Source organism: Phoca vitulina, unplaced genomic scaffold (genome assembly GCF_004348235.1).
Source record: "Phoca vitulina isolate PV1807 unplaced genomic scaffold, GSC_HSeal_1.0 scaffold101, whole genome shotgun sequence".
NCBI lineage: Eukaryota > Metazoa > Chordata > Mammalia > Carnivora > Phocidae > Phoca > Phoca vitulina.
In genome coordinates this window covers 1,050,183-1,073,779 of record NW_022589804.1, presented here as the reverse complement: position 1 = coordinate 1,073,779, position 23,597 = coordinate 1,050,183, and the positions used below count along the sequence as shown (strand labels likewise).

Below are 23,597 nucleotides of genomic sequence, written 5' to 3'. Positions count from 1 at the left end.
TAATTAGGATATAGGTCTTCCAGAAAATACATACATACTTATTAATAAAATCTTTATTTCTAATACCTAAAACTGTAAATAATCCAAATGTCCATCTATAGAAGAACTGATAGGTAAATTCAGGTAGTAAATCCATACAAAGGGACATGACATAGCAGCAATAAAAAACAATAAACTACTAATATATGCAATGATGGGATAAGCTCTACCACATTACTTTGAGGGGAAAAGGCCAGACACAAAAAACCAAATAATGTAAGATTCTATTTATATTATATAAGAGAATAGGCAAAGCTAACAGGCATTGAAGAATTCATATGAATGGGGCATATTCTCTATAAAGCTGCTGCTAATTCTGGACTACTAGATTTAGATATCTCTCCTAACTTTTATACTTTGCCTCCCAAGAATCTCCTAAGAAAAATAAGCGTAATTCAGCTATGAATATTTCTATTCTTTGGGTCAAGCCATTTTTCTTTTTGAACTCTCTGTTCGATTTAATATACTGTAGACAGTGAGTAACGTAAAACTTCTTGACTGGCATGAATTACAAACTCTTAATACTTCTTTTTTTTTTTTATTATGTTATGTTAAACTCTTAATACTTCTTAACACTCCAACTCAAAAATGGTTGTCTTATGCACACTGCCTGATGAAAGGGCTTAAGTGCATTATATTTAGGAAAACACTGGTAAATTCAGTAGTGTTATAATACAAGTAACCTACTGGGACCTCTTTGAAGATGGGGATTAAGATAGTGCTCGCTTTGGCAGCACATATACTAAATTTGAAGATGGGGATTAAGATACAAAAAGGACATTTGAATAAATAAGGAAATATGGTCAAAAGTAGAGAGTAGTGAACATTTGGGTATCCCTTATTGCATTCCATAGTCATATACAAATAATTTTAAGATTTTTCTTTTTTGTATCTTTGGCCTATTTATTAACTATTATATAATGCAAATTTGATGGCAATTTTTAGAAAACTGTCATATTCTATCTCTTTAGTATATCATATTGGTTAAACTTTAGACAAACCTGAGTCCAAGTATAAGTTCCAGTGTTTAATAATTAGGTGACTTTGAGCAAGTTATTTTTTCTCTCTAAATCTTGGTTTTGTTATTTTTAAATAAGGATAATCATAGTGCTTCCCTTATTGAGAAGAATAACAGAGGTACTTCACATAAGTGTCCATGTTTATGTACAAAATGACATCGTTGTCAGATAAGATTCCAGGGGTGGCAGAGTAGCTGAAGAGTGCTTTCTAATACTAGAGTAAGGAACCAATTCTGAGCAGAGAAATTATATAAGGGTAGTTACGTGAAAGACAGAGAGCTACAGCAATAGGTTGAAAGGGAGGCTTTAACAGAACAATTTCCATAGAAATAATATTCCATGGAAATCAATTAAAGAGTTTTTCAAGACTGTATCTAAATAAGGTCTCTAACAGTAGAGAAACAAAGAACTATTTCAAGGAGAAAACATTTCAGACAAAAAGGCATAGGAAAAGAACATTGGTACAAAAGAGGATGAAGATCAACTGGAAAAATTCCCTTAGCCACACTGTTAGGGACAGTCACTAGCACCTTGGTAAAAGAGACTGAAGATTAGATCATATCTATTGTTTACTCTTTATAACTCCTTGAATGTAGCTACATATAGTAATCTGTACACAATCATAGAATTGGAACCCAGAGCAGAAGAGTTTCCGAAATCTCAGGAGAGGAAATAAGTCTGTGGCCATCAGAAACTGGATAGAGGAGGGGCCGAGCAAGATGGCGGAGGAGTAGGAGACCTGGATTTCGTCTGGTCTCAGGAATTCAGCTGGATGGGGATCAAACCATTCTGAACACCTACAAACTCAACAGGAGATCGAAGAAAAGAATAGCAACAACCCTCTGAACAGAAAAGCGACTACTTTCTGGAAGGTAGGACGGGCGGAGAAGTGAATCCGAGGCAATATTTGGGAGGATAGATGGCGGGGGAGGGGCCTCTGTCGGCTGCTTCTGGCAAGTGATAGAGCTGCGGAGCGCAAAATCGGAACTTTTAGAAGTCTGCTCCGTTGAGGGACATCACTCCAGTGGCTAAGCGGGGGGTGGAACCCTCGCGGGACAGTGTGGTCTCAGGACCCTTGGGGTCACAGAAAGACCGGGGTGCCTGAGTGTGGCAGAGCTCCCAGGTATCAGAGCAGGGAAGCCAGCTGCAGAGACGGAGCCAAGGTGCGTGCTCTCAGCTCAGGGTTGTCATAAACCGTGATCTGGGGCACAGTCGGGCCACTGCTCCTCCAGCAGGGACCCAACAAGCGGCAGATCCGGGGAGACTCACCTTCCTCCCCCGGGAGGAGAGGTGCGGGAGTGCACCGCAGGGATCTGCTGGATTTGGAGACTCTGCACGGGGTCGGGTGCCAGAGATAGAAATGCTCGGTCACAGGCCGGGGGAGCATGGAGTGTGGCCGAAGACCGGGGAGATGGGAGTGGCTTACTGCTTTTCTCTGGGGGCTCACTGAGGAGCAGTGCTCTGAGTTCTCGGCTCCTCGGGGCAGAGATTGGGAGGCCGCCATTTTCACTCTCGGCCTCTAAAGCTGTACAGGAAAGCTTGCAGGGAACAAAAGCTCCCGAGAGCAAACTCAAGCAGATTACTTAGGCTGGACCGGCAAGGGCAGGGCAAGTCCGCCTCCTGCAGAGACATTTGGGAACCATGGCAACAGGCCCCTCCCCCAGAAGATCAGCGAGAACAGCCAGCCAAGACCAAGTTTACCGATCAATGAGAACGGCAGAACTCCAGCGCTAGGGGAATACTGCACATACAATCCATGGCTTTTTTACCATGATTCTTTAGTCTTTCAAAGTTAATTTTTTTTTAATTGTCTTTTTTTTTTTTTTGAATTTTTCCTTTTCCCTTTTTCAACCAACATCTTATCAATCCCTTTTTAAAAAAACATTCTTATTTTTCATTTTTAGAGTCATATTCTATCCCTTTATAGTAGTTACCCGTTTTTTTTGGCATATATATATAAGTTGTTCTTTCTTTAAAATTTTGAGATAGTTTCTTCTAACAGATCAAAATATACCCTAAATCTCTAGTGTATGGTTTCTTTCTACTCCCCTGCCTGATCACATTCTCTCCCCTTTTTTCTTTTTTTTTTTAAATCCTCTTCTTTCTTTTTTCAAACAACTTCTTATCAATTCCTTTTAAAAATTTTTTATAATTTTCACCTTTACAGTCATATTCCATCCCTTCATCATTTCAACCCTTATTTTTGTACATATATAAGTTTTTCTTTCTTTAAAATTTTGGGAGGCACTTTCTTCTAACAGACCAAAATACACCCAAAATCTAGTGTGTGGCACTGATCTATGTACCAGCCTGATCATATTTGATCATAGTCTGTTTTTTTTTTCTGTTTTGTTCTGTTTTTGTTTGTTTTTATCTTTATCTTTTCCTTTTCCTTTTTTTTTTTTCTTTTTCTTTTTTCTCTCTTTCCGTTTCTCTTACCCTGCTTCAGGTCTTTTCTGATTTGTTTAGAGTATATTTTCTGGGGACGTTGTTACCCTGTTAGCATTTTGTTCTCTCATTCATCTATTCTCTTCTGGACAAAATGAGAAGATGGAAAAAATCACCTCAACAAAAAGAACAAGAGGTAGTACCGACTGCCAGGGACCTATTCAATACAGACATTAGTACGATGTCGGATCTAGAGTTCAGAATCATCACTTTAAAGATACTAGCTGGGCTTGAAAAAAGCATGGAAGTTATTAGAGAAACCCTTTCTGGAGAAATAAAATAACTAAAATCTAACCAAGTCGAAATCAAAAAGACTATTAATGAGGTGCAATCAAATATGGGGGCGCAAGGTGCTAGGATAAATGAGGCAGAAGAAAGAATTAGTGATATAGAAGACCAAATGATGGAAAAAAAAGAACCTGAGAAAAAGAGAGATAAACAACTACTGGATCACGAGGGCAGAATTCGAGAGATAAGTGATACCATAAGACGAAACAACATTAGAATAATTGGGATCCCAGAAGAAGAACAGAGAGGGGCAGAAGGTATTCTGGAGCAAATTATAGCAGAGAACTTCCCTAATTTGGGGAAGGAAACAGGCATCAAAATCCAGGAAGCACAGAGAACCCCTCTCAAAATCAATAAAAATAGGTCAACACCCCGACATCTAATAGTAAAACTTACGAGTCTCAGAGACAAAGAGAAAATCCTGAAAGCAGCTCGGGAGAAGAGATCTGTAACCTACAATGGTAGAAACATTAGATTGGCAACAGACCTATCCACAGAGACCTGGCAGGCCAGAAAGGACTGGCATGATAGATTCAGAGCACTAAATGAGAAAAATATGCAGCCAAGAATACTATATCCAGCTAGGCTGTCTTTGAAAATGGAAGGAGAGAGAAAAAGCTTCCAGGACAAACAAAAACTAAAGGAATTTGCAAACAGGAAACCAGCCCTACAAGAAATATTGAAAGGGGTCCTCTAAGCAAAGAGAGAGCCTAAAAGCAACATAGACCAGAAAGGAACACAGACAATATACTGTAACAGTCACCTTACAGGCAATACAATGGCACTAAATTCCTATCTTTCAATAGTTACCCTGAATGTAAATGGGCTAAATGCCCCAATCAAAAGACACAGGCTATCAGATTGGATTAAAAAACAAGACCCATCGATATGCTGTCTGCAAGAGACTCATTTTAGACCCAAAGACACCCCCAGATTGAAAGTGAGGGGGTGGAAAACCATTTACCATGCTAATGGACACCAAAAGAAAGCTGGGGTGGCAATCCTTATATCAGACAAATTAGATTTTAAACCAAAGACTGTAATAAGAGATGAGGAAGCACACTATATCCTACTTCAAGGGTCTGTCCAACAAGAAGATCTAACAATTGTAAATACCTATGCCCCTAACATGGGAGCAGCCAATTATATAAGGCAAATAATAACAAAAGCAAAGAAACACATTGACAACAATACAATAATAGTGGGGGACTTTAACACCCCCCTCACTGAAATGGACAGATCATCTAAGAAAAGATCAACAAGGAAATATAGACTTTAAATGACACACTGGACCAAATGGACTTCACAGACATATTCAGAACATTCCATCCCAAAGCAACAGAATACACATTCTTCTCTAGTGCCCATGGAACATTCTCCAGAATCGATCACATCCTAGGTCATAAATCAGGTCTCAACCAGTACCAAAAGATTGGGATCATTCCCTGCCTATTTTCAGACCACCATGCTTTGAAACTAGAACTCAATCACAAGAGGAAAGTCGGAAAGAACTCAAATACATGGAGGCTAAAGAGCATCCTACTGAAGAATGAATGGGTCAACCAGGAAATTAAAGAAGAATTAAAAAAATTCATGGAAACCAATGAAAATGAAAACAGAACTGTTCAAAATCTTTGGGATGCAGCAAAGGCAGTCCTAAGAGGAAAGTAAATAGCAATACAAGCCTTTCTCAAAAAACAAGAAAGGTCTCAAGTACACAACCTACCCCTACACCTAAAGGAGCTGGAGAAAGAACAGCAAATAAAGCCTAAACCCAGCAGGAGAAGAGAAATAATAAAGATCAGAGCAGAAATCAATGAAATAGAAACTAAAACAACAGTAGAACAGATCAACGAAACAAGGAGCTGGTTCTTTGAAAGAATTAACAAGATTGATAAACCCCTGGCCAGACTTATCAAAAAGAAAAGAGAAATGACCCAAATCAACAAAATCATGAATGAAAGAGGAGAGATCACAACCAACACCAAAGAAATACAAACAATTATAAGAACATATTATGAGCAACTCTATGCCAGCAAATTAGATAACCTGGAAGAAATGGATGCATTCCTAGAGATGTATCAAATACCAAAACTGAACCAGGAAGAAATAGAACACCTGAACAGACCTATAACCACTAAGGAAATTGAAGCAGTCATCAAAAATCTCCCAACAAACAAAAGCCCAGGGCCAGATGGCTTTCCAGGGGAATTCTACCAAACATTTCAAGAAGAATTAATACCTATCCTTCTGAAACTGTTCCAAAAAATAGAAATGGAAGGAAAACTTCCAAACTCATTTTATGAGGCCAGCATTACCTTGATCCCCAAACCAGACAAAGACCCCATCAAAAAGGAGAATGACAGACCAATATCCCTGATGAACATGGATGCAAAAATTCTCACCAAAATACTAGCCAATAGGATCCAACAGTACATTAAAAGGATTATTCACCACAACCAAGTGGGATTTATCCCTGGGCTGCAAGGTTGGTTCAACATCCGCAAATCAATCAACATGATACAATACATTAACAAAAGAAAGAATAAGAATCATATGATCCTCTCAATAGATGCAGAAAAAGCATTTGACAAAGTACAGCATCCTTTCTTGATCAAAACTCTTCAGAGTATAGGCATAGAGGGTACATACCTCAATACCATAAAAGCCATCTATGAAAAACCTACAGCGAATATCATTCTCAATCGGGAAAAACTGAGAGCTTTCCCCCTAAGGTCAGGAACGCGGCAGGGATGTCCACTATCACCACTGCTATTCAACATAGTATTGGAAGTCCTAGGCACAGCAATCAGACAACAAAAAGAAATCAAAGGCATCCAAATCGGCAAAGAAGAAGTCAAACTCTCACTCTTTGCAGATGATATGATACTTTCTGTGGAAAACCCAAAAGACTCCACCCCAAGACTGCTAGAACTCATACAGGAATTCAGTAAAGTGGCAGGATATAAAATCAATGCACAGAAATCAGTGGCATTCCTATACACGAACAACAAGACAAAGGAAAGAGAAATTAAGGAGTTGATCCCATTTACAATTGCACCCAAAACCATCAGATACCTAGGAATAAATCTAACCAAAGAGGCAAAGGATCTGTAGTCAGAAAACTGTAAAATACTCATGAAAGGAATTGAGGAAGACACAAATAAATGGAAAAACGTTCCATGCTCATGGATTGGAAGAACAAATATTGTGAAGATGTCAATGCTACCTAGAGCAATCTACACATTCAATGCAATCCCTATCAAAATACCATCCACTTTTTTCAAAGCAATGGAAAAAATAATCCTAAAAGTTGTATGGAACCAGAAAAGACGCCGAATACCCAGAGGAATGTTGAAAAAGAAAAGCAAAGCTGGCGGCATCACAATTCCAGACTTCCAGCCCTATTACAAAGCTGTCATCATCAAGGCAGTATGGTACTGGCACAAAAACAGGCACATAGATCAATGGAACAGAATAGAGAGCCCAGAAATGGACCCTCAACTCTATGGTCAACTCATCTTTGACAAAGCAGGAAAGAATGTCCAATGGCAAAAAGACAGTCTCTTCAACAAATGGTGTTGGGAAAATTGGACAGCCACATGCAGAAGAATGAAACTGGACCATTTCCTTACACCACACACAAAAATAGACTCAAGATGGTTGAAAGACCTAAATGTGAGACAGGAGTCCATGAAAATCCTAAAGGAGAACACAGCCTTCGACCTCAGCCGCAGCACCTTCTTTCTAGAAACATTGCCAAAGGCAAGGGAAGCAAGGGCAAAAATGAACTATTGGGACTTCATCAAGATAAAAAGCTTTTGCAAAGCAAAGGAAACAGTCAACAAAACCAAAAGACAACCGACAGAATGGGAGAAGATATTTGCAAATGACATATCAGATAAAGGGCTAGTATCCAAAATCTATAAAGAACTTATCAAACTCAACACCCAAAGAACAAAGAATCCAATCAAGAAATGGGCAGAAGACATGAACAGACATTTTTCCAAAGAAGACATCCAAATGGCCAACAGACACATGAAAAAGTGCTCAACATCGCTCGGCATCAGGGAAATCCAAATCAAAACCTCAGTGAGATACCACTTCACACCAGTCAGAATGGGTAAAATTAATAAGTCAGGAAACGACAGATGTTGGCGGGGATGCGGAGAAAGGGGAACCTTCCTACACTGTTGGTGGGAATGCAAGCTGGTGCAGCCACTCTGGAAAACAGTATGGAGGTTCCTCAAAATTTGAAAATAGAGCTACCATACGATCCAGCAATTGCACTACTGGGTATTTACCCAAAGATACAAATGTAGGGATCCGAAGGGGTACATGCACACTGATGTTTATAGCAGCAATGTCCACAATAGCCAAACTGTGGAAAGAGCCAAGATGTCCATCGACAGATGAATGGATAAAGAAGAGGTGGTATATATATACAATGGAATATTATGCAGCCATCAAAAGAAATGAAATCTTGCCATTTGCAACGACGTGGATGGAACTGGAGGGTATTATGCTGAGCGAAATAAGTCAAACAGAGAAAGACATGTATCATATGACCTCACTGATATGAGGAATTCTTAATCTCAGGAAACAAACTGAGGGTTGCTGGATTGGGGGGTCGTGTGGGAGGGATGGGGTGACTGGGCGATAGACAGTGGGGAGGGTATGTGTTATGGTAAATGCTATGAATTGTGCAAGACTGTTGAATCTCAGATCTGTACCTCTGAAACAAATAATGCAATATATGTTAAGAAAAAAAAAAAGAAGAAGATAGCAGGAGGGGAAGAATGAAAGGGGGGAAATCGGAGGGGGAGACGAACCATGAGAGACGATGGACTCTGAAAAACAAACTGAGGGTTCTAGAGGGGAGAGGGGTGGGAGGATGGGTTAGCTTGGTGATGGGTATTAAGGAGGGCACGTTCTGCATGGAGCACTGGGTGTTATGCACAAACAATGAATCATGGAACACTACCTCTAAAGCTAATGATGTAATGTATGGTGATTAACATAACAATAAAAAAATTAAAAAAACTGGATAGAATGGTCAAAAATATGAAATTATCTATAAGAATTGAAATTGTATAACAGAAGTCACAATACTATGTATTCTCACACATTTCTTTTTCCTGAAAATAAAAATAAAAGCAAAGGAAATGAACAAGCATTTGAAAATTTTGGACAGCAGTATCTGAAGTGAGAGAGAAACAAACACAGGCTCACACCATGAGCCTTCTGTAATTTCTGGATTTCAGTGACCAGTACAAAATCCCACACTCCAGCATCCCTCCCCTCCCTCACTACCCTAATAGGAACTGACATAAGGTTGCCAAGTTCTTATTTTAGCAAGAACTGACATTTAAAAACAGTCACAAATCACCATTTACTCCCTTCTTCATTTCAGAAAAGAATGAACTGATACCAAAAAATATAGGATGGACATGAACTGGGAGGGAAAGTGCATTATGAAAAATTGTCTATATCATTCCCATTATTCTCATTTTTGTGCTGGTATGGGACAACTTCTCTGTGAACTGAAATTGGTTTGTGGGCCAGGATTTCAAACCCACTGCCCCAAAGCACTGTTGTGTTCCAGCATTGTGGATAAAAGACACCTGTACCACTAACTCAAACATTTTATTCCTATGCAAATGCATATGGGGTTCTTGTTACACAATGTGGGGATAAGGCAGTCTCAACAAATCCCTTATCAATTTTAACAAACCTTAATTTTTGGAAAACTTGACATATAGATCAATATTGGCCCTACCTTGGTTATTAGAGTCGAGATTCCCTTTCAATGTGCAACTTATAAATAAGAGTACCAAGACCCCGTGTTTAACTCTTATAATACCACTTACAACACTGGATTGCAACATTGGCTGGCATGACTATCTCTCTTCTAGACACTAAACCTCTTGAGAGCAGTAACTAGTTTTCCTCACCTTGGTACCCTTACAACCAAAGCCAACAGTTGGGACAACGTGAGCCCTTATACATATGAAAGAATGCATGGCTCTGCTCAGATGTGTCTCCCGAAACATAATAACTATACACAACAAATCCCTGCTGGGAATTGGCTCTGTCCTTCAATATTCACTGATTCATTCTTCAGAATATATGAAACCCTTACGAAGTGTTTAACGCTGTGCTAACTGCTAAAGACAATCAAAATGAGCAGAATGTAGTTCTTGCCTTCAAGGGCGGCAACAGCATTTCCTCTCTGGAGCTCACATTATCCTCTCAGCACAGTGCCAATTTCTTGAATGATATAAATAATAAAATTGTTGGAGATCTCCATGGAGCAAACATTTGCTCTGATATGTTTTTCTTAGTGAGAATAAAGTCCGTTTATCACTGTAAGTAGCAATACCCACTCTGTTTCTGTAAGAGTCGTCTTCTCTAACAGATTACAGCCACTATCCCCCTGACACACTTTACTTAAATTGGAGCCTTAGCCTTATCCACTCTAAATGAAACAATAAATCTGCTTACTATTGCAAGTTTTGTTGTATTTGCTGTTCTCCTGTGCAAACCCTTCCAGCCGGCACTGAAAACGATGCTGCCAAAATTCTTGAAACCAAGGGTTTCGAAGGTTTGTTTCTGGCCGGAGCTTCAGATAATAATCATCAAACCACTTGACATCAGGAGATTGGAGCTTGATTGTGATTCCACCAACAGCTTCTCGCTGATATCCATCTGTCACATCATACCTGTCTGCCCAGCCATCACTGTGGGGAAACAAAAACCAGCTCAGTTCAGAACAAATACCTTCTAAGGAAATGATTCCATATTTGCTTTCCTTTTGAAAAGTTCAGCCATTAAATGGCTCTTCAAGCCACACCAGGATATACATTATACCTACATGATTACTGAAAAAGAAGCTTGGAATAAAGAGTATAAAACACCATGGGAACTTTGGGTCTAAGAGGGCTAGAAGGCACCAGTCTTACTAACCTCCAACTGTGGAGAATAACCTAATGCTTTTGGCAGAATTTTACTGGTTGTAAAACCAGTATATGCATGGAAATTGCATGATATCACCATTCATACTATTTACTGGATAGCTAGGTCAAGTTAACTTTAAATCCATTCTGTTCCTTTACTTTATAATAATTATTATAATGATCATAAAGTAAAAATGAAAATATTTCTAAAACACACCTAATATTAATTTAACATCCTATGACATGATATTCATTTTTTTTCACATTTTACAAGTAAATTATAAGGAGGTTAAAAAAACTGATTATGGTCATTCTGTTAAATATAGATTCTTCAACACTTCAAATGGTGTCCCATAATCCACAATCCATATACTCTTTCCTATCACATGGTACTTCTTTAATACATTTAAAATGCACATATGAAATCCTGTTTTACATTGGACAGATTAAAAAACTTCTTAACAATGAGCCATCAAGGATGGTGACAGGGATCATACACTTCAATATTGCTATCATTCTATGTACTGACCACTCAAAGTAACCTAGGAATTTTAAAATAAAAGAGTTTGAAATCAGAGAGTTTGTGTTACAATGGTATAAGAGTATAAAAGAATAAGGGGAAAGTATTCTAAACTTATTTGGAAAATATGTGAGACACAACATCGGAAATAAAAGACATAAAAATATGTTTATATCAAATTTGGGCACACCTCGAGCCATTCAGGACAACCGATACTGACTTTTCCATCCTCTCTCCCATTGGAAGATGCACAACTTGTGCTAAGTATCTGCTGGGACCCAGTGAGGCTGTCCTTCCTTTGAAGACAGGCAAGTGCTTTTTCAGGAAAGATAAAGAAAGTCAAGGGACATTTTAACACTGAGAAAAAGTAACAAAGAGGGAAGACAAGGGGTTTGGAGAGAGCTGAGTGGAAACAGAACGGAGCCTCCTGAAAGCAAAGCAGGAAGTGTTTGGAGGTAAGAGGCGGGGGTGGGGGGGTGGGGGGTTGGGGAGTAGGGTGAGGTGGTGAGGGCAGGCACTGGGGAAAGGGGGAGGGAAAGGATTTACATTCACAATCATTTTTTATTTCATCCATATTAGATATATTTATCAGAATGTAAATTTCCCTTTATCTTCCTTCAAATGCATTTTTGTCTTTTTAACTTTTTTTGTAGGTGGAGAGCATGCTCCAATATTTTGCATATAAAAATCAGTGCTGGGGAAGGTATTATATAAGTAATTAATTAAAATAAGTATAAAAAACATGTACTTTTTTTCTAGCATGCTCTGTTATGGCAACTCTGACTTAAAAACTGATGAGAGTTTTTCCAAAGGTCACGGATTAGTCATTAAGATATCATAGGGGCTTGCCATAACTTGAGATGTTTCCTAAGGCATCAATGGGTAAAAGAGGAGAAAAAAAATAAACAAACAAAATGAACCATTTCTTCTAAGTCGTCGCTGACAAAAGAGATTTCGTTAAAAATTATGGTGAAATTTCAAAACTTTTGTGGCAGATCAGGAAAAAAACACTAATAAGTCATGCAATATGTTTTGTCCCAGTGTTGAATTTGGTTACTTCACAGATTCTCTTCCCTCAAATTTCTCATTTTCAGCTGCAGAAGATTTTATTTAAAGCTGACAAGTTGAAATGCTGTGGGCTTGTTTGCCTCATTTTCTCCCTCTGTTGTGGAGGGTTTATTATATCACTGGTATGAGAGTGTGGGTCTCATTGGCGCTGGAGGAGATGCAGGGGCGTGCTGCAAATGGGGCAGGAAAGGCTGTTTGTCAAGCAGAGCCCCATTCTCCAAGAAGTGGGAATTTAAATTGCTCCTTTTGTTAATGCTAGCTCGCTCTTATGTAACACTATGATTATGAATATTACATAAGAAATGTAAGATTATAATGGTTCCAATTTACCCTTCACAATTCATTCACTGAATTTAATGGGGATTGTAAAAAGCTTGTCTTGATAAACTTTTTTGGAGGATATATTTCCACAAAAAAAGTATCCAGGCCAGAGTGTGTTAATTGACTCAATTCTCATCATGTTCTTTAGCTTTTTTTTTCCAGGTACAAATCTCTTCTCCATTTTTAAGAATCTGGCAAAAGATGTTTTATTAGTAGTCTATAAGTTAGAGTTGTGAATTTAAAACAGTTTTGTTCCAGATGTTTCCATTCAACAGCAAAGTAAAAAATCATAATGGAGTTTGTATGCAAACAGAAAATTCCAATATCTATTTGACAAAACAGGGTTATTCTATTTAAACTTACTGAGGAATGTCTGCTATGTAAGTTTCAAGAAACTTCATTCCATGCTGGCTAAGGTAGATGGTGTCATGTTGACTTTAAGTTATTAAATATTAACATTTTCAGAAAAATGTGCTTTTAAGATTTGTGTTAAGATGATAGGGTATCTCTAAGTAAGAAATAATCCAAAAGCAAAATGAAATGCCAAGAAAAACTTGGCGCTTACTTTTCTATGATCTAATGCTTTACATTACATTGATAGATTAGACTGTCAAGTACTACCTAAATACTTTTGGTTAACATCTATTCTACCAAATAAGGAATAAAGAGTGGGGAGGAAGATAAGGAAAGAAACTAAAAATACACCATTTTTAAAACAGCTCTCCAGATTTAGTATCTATCATCCATCTATCTATCTATCATCTATCTATCTATCTATCTATCTATCTATCTATCATCTATCATCATGTCCATCCATTCATCCATCCAACCATCCATTTATCTAATTTCCCTTCTCACTGGTGGACATTTTACCCATCTCCCCATAATCCATTTCATTATTTTCCTTCCGATTCCCTGATACACAGTTAATCCTCATTATTTGCAGATTCTGTATGTGCAAATTCATCTACTTGCTAAAATTTATTTGCAATCCCCAAATCAATACTCATGGCACTTTTGTGGTCACTTTCACACATGCACAGAGTGGCAAAAATTTTGAGTCTCTTGATGTGCACATTCCCAGCTGAGACTGAACAACATGCTCCTCTGCTTTCTTGTTTTAGCTTTCGTATTATAAACAAGTGTTCTTTTCATGATCTATTTAGTATCAGGGTTTTTGTATTTTTGTGAGTTTTTTTTGTTGTTGATTTCACTGTTTAAAATAATGCCCCAGCATAGTGCTGATGTGTTGCCTAGAGTTCCCAAGTGCAAGAAGGCTGTGATATCCCCTACATAGAAAATGCATTTTTAAAATCAGCTGCATTCATGCATGAGTAAAGTGCTATTCGTTGTGAGTTCAATATTAATGAATCAACAATATATATTAAATAAGGTGTTTTTAGACAGGAACATGCATAAAGCAAGGTTATGTACTGCCTACTTGATGGAAATGTTGTGAGTAGAGGCCCCCAGCAATTTAAACCTATACTTCCCCTGGGGACAGTGGTCACTATTCACTAATTCAATGTTTGGTGCATGTTTGTGGAACATAACTACTGTGAATAACAAGAATTAAGTGTACATATAATATTCTTAATTGGTGTACATATAATATCCTTCATTGGAGTGTTATATTAATCAGGCCTCCAGCTTTTCTTTGACTATAGAAACTGAGTGAGTTGGACATTTAAAATAGGAAAAACATTTTTAGCTTACTTGGCTTAACTAAAGGAGGAATCTTTAATATGTACCCATTCTAAAAACACCTCCTTAGTAGATACCTGAGATTCTTTAAATTCTCCCTGAAGACATCTTAAGGACATGCTCATCCTGCAAGAATTTACTTTCATTTTCTTTCCAAATTGCATTACCAAAATATATTTTCCTACTCTATTATCTACATATCCTCCTTTCTCCTCTCAGCCCTCAATTTCCAGTATTTCTCCTAATTAGCAATTCATGGAAATTTAATTTTTATCTGTTTTCAACAGAAGATTGTTGTTTAACAAAACTGACTCTGGAATTCTCTAGCTATGATTCACCTTCCATATCTCTATAGCTTTTCTTATTTTCATCAACATTTATTAAATATCTACCTATCTTAGACTAAATTATTTTGTGGCAATAAACAGTTCCAATGTCCCAGTGGTTTAGTACAAAAGTTTATTTCTTGCTCAGCCTTTAGATTCATTGCAGATGGTCCATAACTCTGCTTCATGTTGCCTTCATTCTGAGACACAGTCTGAAAGAACAGTTTCCTTCTGGGACATGGCCAATGTTGTAGAAGGAAAAAACATGCAATTGTTCTTAAGTAGTCTACTCAGAAGTGGCACAGGTCACTTCTGTTCACATTTCATTGATGAAAGCAAGTCATATGGCCAAGCCTAACCTAAATGGTACAGGTGCATATGATTTTTCCCACACAGGGGATCAATTAATGTTGTGAAGAAAAATTCACTTCACCACATTTATTATGTATTGACATTGTATTGAGACTGAAAAAAACAAGTTAAATAGGTTTTAGACACTACACTCCAAGACTCACAGACTAGTAGAGAAATGAGAAAGAAGGACAGATATATAAATAAATGACTCATACAAATAAATATTGTTGCAGGTGTGAAACAAATGCAATGGGAGAGAACATCGGTAAATAACTAACTATGTAGGAAGATCAGTTTTTTAAATTAATTAATTAATTTATTTATTTATTTATAAAAGGAAACTTATTTATTTGTGAGAGAGAGAGAGTGCAGGGGAGGGGCAGCAGGAGAGGGAGAGGGAATCTTAAGCAGGCTCTACAGTCATCATGGAGCCTGACTCGGGGCTCGATCTCACCACCCTGAGATCATGATCTGAGACAAAATCAAGGGTTGGACGCTTAACCAACTGAGCCACCCAGGCGCTCCCAGTTTTATTTTTTTTAAATATTTATTTATTTATCAGAGGGGGATAGGGGTAGAGGGAGAGGGAGAGAATCCCAAGCCAACTCCCCACTGATCTCAGAGCTCCACTTGGCTCCATTTCAGGACCCTGAGATCATGACCTGAGCTCAAGCTGAGAGACCGGAGCTTAACCAACCAAGCCACTGAGGCTCCCTGGAAGATCAGTTTTAAACTGAGCTTGAAAAGTATGGATAATGGAGCGATAATGGTATTTTGAAATGTTATTTCCTAGATAGGGAGAAGGTATTTGGGGATCAGAAAATAGTGACTATGAAGGATCGGAGCTACGTAGATCACCCAGGACAGTGAACCAATGAGAAGTAAGCAGAGGAAGACCAGTTGCTAATGGTCTGTTGTGTCATCCCAAGGGTTTGGACTTTTTCATTTGGGCAACAGTGAGCCAGTGGTGGCTTTTAATGTGGGAAATGAAATGAGGAGACAATGAGAACCGGATGAACTATGGTAGCAGTTTAACAGATCAGAGTGGTCGTAGATGAGTGTTCAGGGAATCAAGTTAGAAAATGTGCTGCAGTGGTCTCGGAAACTGTTTGGAGGCCTGAATTTCAAGCAGGAGCAGTGGGCTTGCAGAGCCTCATTTGTAAGGAATTCTAAGAATCCATAGGAAGAGATGTGTGGAGAATAGGGGTAAAGGGGGATTTTTACGGTTTATGGGGGACATTAATGCTATTGTGATGATATTGCAGATATAAAACATCCTAAATGTAAAGGAGAGGAAGACAACAGGTCTGGGGTGAAAAAAATAAAATGAATACAAGCTGGAGTCTGTGATGATCAGATTTCCTTTTATATGCTCTCTAGTAGTTCTTTTCTCCTGGATTTCTATCTATTCTCTACATATACAACTGATTTGAATGTTAAAAAAAATAAAAGTTAACAATTTTCTTATCTTTGGTCCAGTGCCATATTAACCTACCCTAATCTATTATATTTAGTATTTTTGTATGCTGAACAATAGCTGTTGGCAATCAGAAAATGAGAAATAATGAAAATTATAGAACTCTATAAAGACTTGATACTCTATACCATTATGTCCTTACAATATAAATATTGTAACCTTAGAATTATTATTTTTATCATTTATTTTATTAAATCACTGATATATAAAGCAGATCAATACTTATGGGTGTAAAATAATTACTTCAGGGTTTATAACCAATAGATTTAATATCAAAATATATTTCTGGAATGTGGAAGCCCCTGAAGGCTACATGCTAACAGGAATAAGAAAAAATCTTGGAAAATTATGAAGAGAAAAGGTTTATGAATTATCAAATGTTATTGGAGATGTTAAATAATTTTAAAAAATTGTTTCTATTATCAAAATCTAAATCTTTATAATGCAGATGATATAATATTCATTTCCTCATTTCCTGTTAATATATTTTAAGTGATTGCTATGGAAAACAGAAAAATACATGTAGCACAGAAAATTGCCATTGGATGATCCTTTAGTTACAGTCTCCATGTTCTATTCATTCCAGCTCATTAATTCAATAAGCATTTTGAATGCCTCTTCTGTGCATTCGAACTGCACAGACACTGTGGTAGGTTCTAGTACATGCCCTTAAGGAGCCAACAGTCCATTAGGCATGACCTGGCTGAATGGGCAATCCTGACTTACGACCCATTGGCAGTCTCCTCATTTATCCTTCGGACTGAACATGCCCTTTCCTTTTTCCTCAGTCTATCTGCAAACAGTACTATTCATTAGGTTTCCAGTCACTGCATCACTTACGAAAAATCACATTCCTGTCCTACCTCCCTGAGATTATTCCCCAATAACCTCAGTTAGTATTCTGGGTGTTTTCAAACTCTCAGTTCTTAACGTTTACAATCTCTTGATTTATTTACATGGAAGGCTAATCACATACAATGGGTATGGATTTCATTAGTTGAACTCTCAAACAATCCAATGATTCAGTATAACTCCACAGAGTTCTTGGGGAGGCATCTGCCGTGGGCAAACAACATGAAAAATCCCCTCCAAGTCTGTTTCAAAAGGAGCAATACCAGATTAAAAATGTAAGCATCGGAATGACTATTCCTCCAAGGGAGCAGTCATTAAATTAGTGTCAGGAGATGTGGGTTGGGCGGCTGTGCCAGGCACCCGTGGTCATTCTTCAGTCCTGCATGTCAGAATGTCAGTGCTGCAGAGAGTAAGCACACACATGTTGTGTCCCGGAGACGTAACACATAGATTCCTTTGCCTCAGATGTGTCACACATTCACACCCCCAGGCCTTTGAGTACACTATTCCCTCTAGAAAGAGTGCCACCTCTTCAACACGTCACATGTCTTCTGATTTTAAAATCTAATTCATCTGCCAAGCCTGGGCTAGAATGCAACCTAGCAATGATTGGGCTAGAATGCAACCTAGCTTGAGCTCTCCTGGGCTGAACAGTTTTCCCCTCTCTGCTTCCAAAATGCCGGGACACTTATTCCTTTATTCATTGAACAAGTATTGGGTAACTAATATGCTAAATATAGGGGTTTTGTGGTGAACAGGAAGACAAAACCTGCACTCACGGGGCAATACTATGATGCTTTTAGTTTTGCATGTGTCATCATATTTATTTTTGTTTTCTCTAAGTAGACTAGAAATGTTATGCTTTGGAAAAGTCCTCATCTTTATGTCTATTATAAAGCCTGGCACATAGTAAGCACTCAAGATACGTTTAATATAACTTATTAGAAAATTAGATCTTAAAAGGCAAACTTCAAATTATAGAGAATTATTTTAAGATAACTGCATATATTCATTTTTAATTGAGGATGCTCCACTGTCAGATGCACCTTGTAAAATGACTCTGAAGGCTGAATTGACTCCCCGCTCCAAAATGGTCCTCTCCATTCTCTACCTGATGCTATTAAGGTTAATGAGTACATTCATTAGGCTGCATCCCAGCATTTTTTTTTTTTTTCAAAATCTCTTCACAACCCACATAATTATTATGGAAACTGCTGTTCTACCCACATGTAATCATCATCCTGCCAAATCTTTTACCAATAGCATTTTATTCAGGATTTTTTTTTTTTTCTAATAGTGGGAGTCTACTGACTGCTTGGCTGTCTTCATATAATATTTCTTTTTTTTTCTCCTCTGGGGGAGTAGGAGGTCTTAGAATCTCTAAATAATAGTGGAAAGTAAGGAAGGATATTGAGCTTTCAGACAAAAGTTCTTATGAATATACACCATTCAACACTAATGGATTATTTAATTCTAAAGAGAAGCACAATGTAGATTTTTTGAGAAAATGGTTAGGTTACTTACTGAGAATCAACCTATCTCTGGGGTTTATAAATATGAGTTTTCCCAATTTCCAAGGCTTTATAAAGAATAAGTAAATGTGGATTGGAGGAGCTATGTTAGGACATTCAAAAGAAGGATAAAAAGTTAGGAACCTAAAGTTTGCTATATGTCTAGCATAGATCAGGTGATTTCTATCATATTACTTTCCCTAATTCTATGTAGGCTTTGGAGGTGACTATTTTTAGCCCTGGTTTTTACTGCTCAGGAAACTGAGGCTCTGAGGGATTAAGAAACCTACTCAAAATTTCACAGCAAATATAGAGGGGATTTAAACCCAGATATTTCTAGCTGCAAAACTCCAGTGCTTACAGTGATGATAGCATGAAGTGTTTCTTAAGGGGAACATATTTAAGAGGCATGTAATGGAGGATGGGGAGCAGAGTGTAGGGCTAGGGCTGCATAGGTAGAATTCTAACATGACACCCAAGATTGCTGCTCTCTGGTGCACACATACCTTCTCCTGCCTTTTTAGTCAAACACTAATCTAGATAGGTTCTGCTGTGAAGGGATTTTCAAGATGCAATTAAGGTCCCAGATAGATTGACCTTAAAAATACAGGGAGATCAACCTCAGTTATCTGACCTAATCAGGTAGTCCCTGAAAAGTGACTGGCTGTCCCTGGACAAAGAGATTCCAACATGAGAGGGATTTGAGGTGAGAGGGCTGGAGGAGAAGCTCCACTGCTGGCTTTCAAGATGGAGGTAGCTCTGTGTAAAGAAACACAGTGGCCTCTGGGAGCTGAGAGTGCCATGCGGCGAACAACCAGCAAAGAAACAGGGACTCAGGCTCGCATCCAAAAGGAACTGAATTCAGCCAAAAACTTGAATGTGCTTGGAAGCAGATTCTTCCACAAAACCTCTAGAAAATAATGCAGTTCAGCCAATGCTCTGATTTCAGCCTGTTTAACTAAGTGGAGAACCCACTTATGCCAGGCATGGACCCCTGACTTCTAGAAAGCATGAGATGATAATGAATACTGTTTTAAGCTGCTAAATTTGTGGTAATTTGCTACACAGTAATAGAAAGTTATTACGCATTTCCCACCTCTCTGCTACATTTCTTCACTTGGAAGGCCAAAGCATGTTAATATTGGAAGGAATGCAATTAATTGTAGGAGGTTTGACCGAATTCTCGGTTTGGTCCCAATAGATATACTTCCAAAGGCTTGGGGATTACCAAAAATTATGGAGAGTATTAAACATATTGGAATAGTTGAAACATCGAACTTGCTTCAATTTAGACCTCAGGATGATAAGCATTCTTCCCTCTGGTTTAAAGACTTGTTCCTCTTTAACACCAATCACCAGGCTAATACTTCCTTATCATACACATCCTTCACAGAGGAGAAGCTGAGAAAGATCTTTGTGAATAGATTATTTTGTGAGTTGTGCAATCTATTGTTTCTCTTGTCATATTATAGCCATTTGGAGAAATGCAAAAATTGAGGCAATTGTGTAAGATAATTCATTTAAATGGAGAAAGTGCATTATGAGTAGACTACTGTACCCACAGCTTTCTATAACCTTTTCTATATTTTCTCATGAAGCTTCCTTACTTAGGATAACCTTCCAGTTTTCAAACCCCTTTTTCACTGACTTGGACTAATTTCTTCTGTTATGCCAGTAAACTAAGCATAATGTTCAGAGTAATTATTTATTGAACACCTATTAAGTTCCAAACAATAAGGCATATTTCATGATGATGCTGGTGAATATACTACCCCCCAACCATACACACACCAATTTGTTTTCTTCCCTTATATCTTAAAACAGGGCATCAGGGACTTCATAATTTCAGATCTACTGTATTTTCCTCATACTTTCCTCAACCTGCCTGCAGTATTTGACCTACTGTTCCAGTTAGCAGCATTTAATGAGTAACATGCACATGCTAAATTCTCTGCAGAGTGCTGCAGATGAGGACTAAAGAGAAGAAAAGCTGTCATTCCTTACCCACTCGGCAGCATTAGAGACAGGGAAATAAGAACTTACAGAGTAGTAACGGTCCTCACGTATTTAGGGTTTGATGTCTGCCAGGCATTGCTCTAAGCACTTTCTATGGGTGCTTCCTCTCTGCCAGGTATTATTTATATATTCATATTCATTGTATATTAGAGAGGGTGGGTGGGGGACGGGCAGAGGGAGAGGGAGAGAGAGAATCTGAAACAGGCTCCACGCCCAGCACAGAGCCTGATATGGGCTCAATTCCACAACCCTGAGATCACAACCTGAGGAGAAATCAAGCATCCTCGGATGCTTAACTGACTGAGCCACCCAGGGACCCCTCATATGATATTTTCTATCTTCACATTTCATATGAAGAAAATTCAGCTGGAAAAATAATAAATCACCCAGGGTTATATAGGATTCAAATTCAGTCTACCTAAATCTAGAAATCGAAACAACCTAATAATGTGGTCTTTGATCCAAATCTGTGTCCAAAGTGATCTGGTTTTGTACATGAAAATGTAGAGAGAACAGTTATTTTAATTTCTGTTAAACACACACATGCACACATTTGGAATTCGTTTCTTTCTTTTTTTTTTTCTCCCTGGGACTGTAAGCAAAGAATTGCCTTAAACCACTGCATCCATCTTCTGAAAAAAAATCCCTATCTTTTTCGTGTTAGAATACACTGGCACAGTTATTAAGAATCCTTCTACTCACAAGGAAAAGAGCTATTAGGAGATGCTCAAGAGACCTTGATATCTGTACATAAACACAGAATGGACTCTCTTAAGTTCACATTTCATTTTGAGGCAACATGTTTTTCCTTGACAAAATATCCCCATGACACCCACTGAAAGCAAGTCTGTTGTTAACTTCTCACATCTATCAGAGATGGTTTACCAGTGAACACTTACAAGCTGTGGAAGACGAGTAAATAATCAAAAATTGCTCTGGGTGTGAGACTAAGGTTTAGAAATAGTCATTAATGAAGAAGCCAGATAAAAGTCAGAACCTAAAAGCCTGAAAATTTAGATGAATTTAGATGCTACAGGCCTAATAATTAATCCAAATAGACTGAAAATGTAAGTCACATATTAGAAACTGAACAGCTCCTTCCATTTCCAGCTATGATAGATTAGACACACCTGCCACTAAAGACAATTAGAAAAGCTAGATCAACTTTGAAAAATGTCTGCTTATGCTATAAGAAAGCTGTCAAGTCAGCCAGGTCTCAGGGACCAAGATCCTAGAGAGAACAAAATTGTACTGAGGTATGATTTTCCCTTTGAGTAGTGATAATTCATTGAAAGGCAGGGATGAGTGGCTAAGGGGTTGGGACAAAAGCAGAAAGTGAGGTTCAAAGTTTTTTAAGTTCTGGGCTAACATTACTCCAAAACATGATCAGCAAATATCTGGGAGAGAAGAGAGCACAGATGCGAAAAAAGACATTTGGTACTATCCCTTGAGCCATCTGCTTATTTGTAGACAGTTGCTGAGAAGCTTAGAAGTTGAGCATAAGGCAATGGCTAAGAGGCTGAAAAGATGGGCAGAGCTTTACACAGTTACAATGGATTGAAGAATAAAATAATTGGAATTTTGGACCTCCAAAGAGAAATACTCCAGGCTTTCATTTGTGATCTTTAAAGGCTATACCCTTGTTGTCAGGCCAAACCAGAAAAAGACAAGCCCCAACAAAAATGGGACCCAACTTCAAATCATCTCAATAGTAAATTAGATTAAAATGGTCGCTCTCTGTTATAACTGCTGGAAAGCAGCAAAAGCAAATCTTTGGAGCAACATAATATTAGACATAGCTTCAGATTATCTCTACATTGTCTATCATTCAATTAAAATAAATTTAAGCAGTTTTTTGGGGGTGGGGTGAGATGTAGAGGATATTTATGAACAGATTCTAAAATTTGTGTGTATATATAAATGACTAAGAATAGTCACTATTATATTGGTAAAGGGAACAATGTCGGGAAAATACACCATTTAGATGCCAAGGCTTAGTATAAAGTTACAGCTATATATAATTTGTAGAGATAGATAAACAGACCAATGGGACAGAGTCCTACCTGTATACACTTGATCTTAGCCAAAAGGCCGAGAAGCGATCCTCCTACCTATATACAGAGATTTGATTTCTGACCAAGTCAACACCACAAAGAAGCACAAAAAAATATTCTATTAAATGAATGAAAATCTATATCTATATGGAAAAAATCCTGATACTTAATCCATGAAAATTATTAATTCCAGGCATTTTGTAGATCTAAATGTAAATGGTAAAACAATAAAGCTTCTAGCTGATAACAAAAAACTTCCAGATATAACACAAGGAGAATATATTCATCGTCTTAGGATAAGAAAGATTTCTCAAACACAGTACAGAAAGTACTAACCATAAAATCAGGATTATCAAAAGTATTTATAATAAAGTTGACATATATATATACACATATATATATGCATATATATACATATATATTTTCATCAAAGATATCACTGGTTGAATGAAAAGGAGGCCACAAATTAAGAGATCCCTGGAGTGTGTGTGTGTGTGTATGTGTGTGTATGTGTGTGTGTGTGTGTGTGCAGGTAGATAGATAGACAATAGATGGATTAAGAGATAGGTAGGTAGATGATAGATAATTTAGAAAGTACTCATCTCTAGAATACATGAAGAATTCATATACATTAATATAAAAAT

General features: G+C 37.8%; 1 protein-coding gene across 1 annotated transcript in view; it reads right to left on the bottom strand.

Moving 5' to 3' along the window:
- The window catches only part of GRM5 (glutamate metabotropic receptor 5), a 552,707-nt gene that overhangs the window by 150,126 nt on the left and 378,984 nt on the right, over positions 1 to 23,597 (bottom strand). The window contains exon 4 of the mRNA XM_032397660.1: positions 10,299 to 10,534. Within this exon, the coding sequence (XP_032253551.1) occupies positions 10,299 to 10,534 (236 nt within the window). The remainder of the gene's footprint in view (positions 1 to 10,298; positions 10,535 to 23,597) is intronic.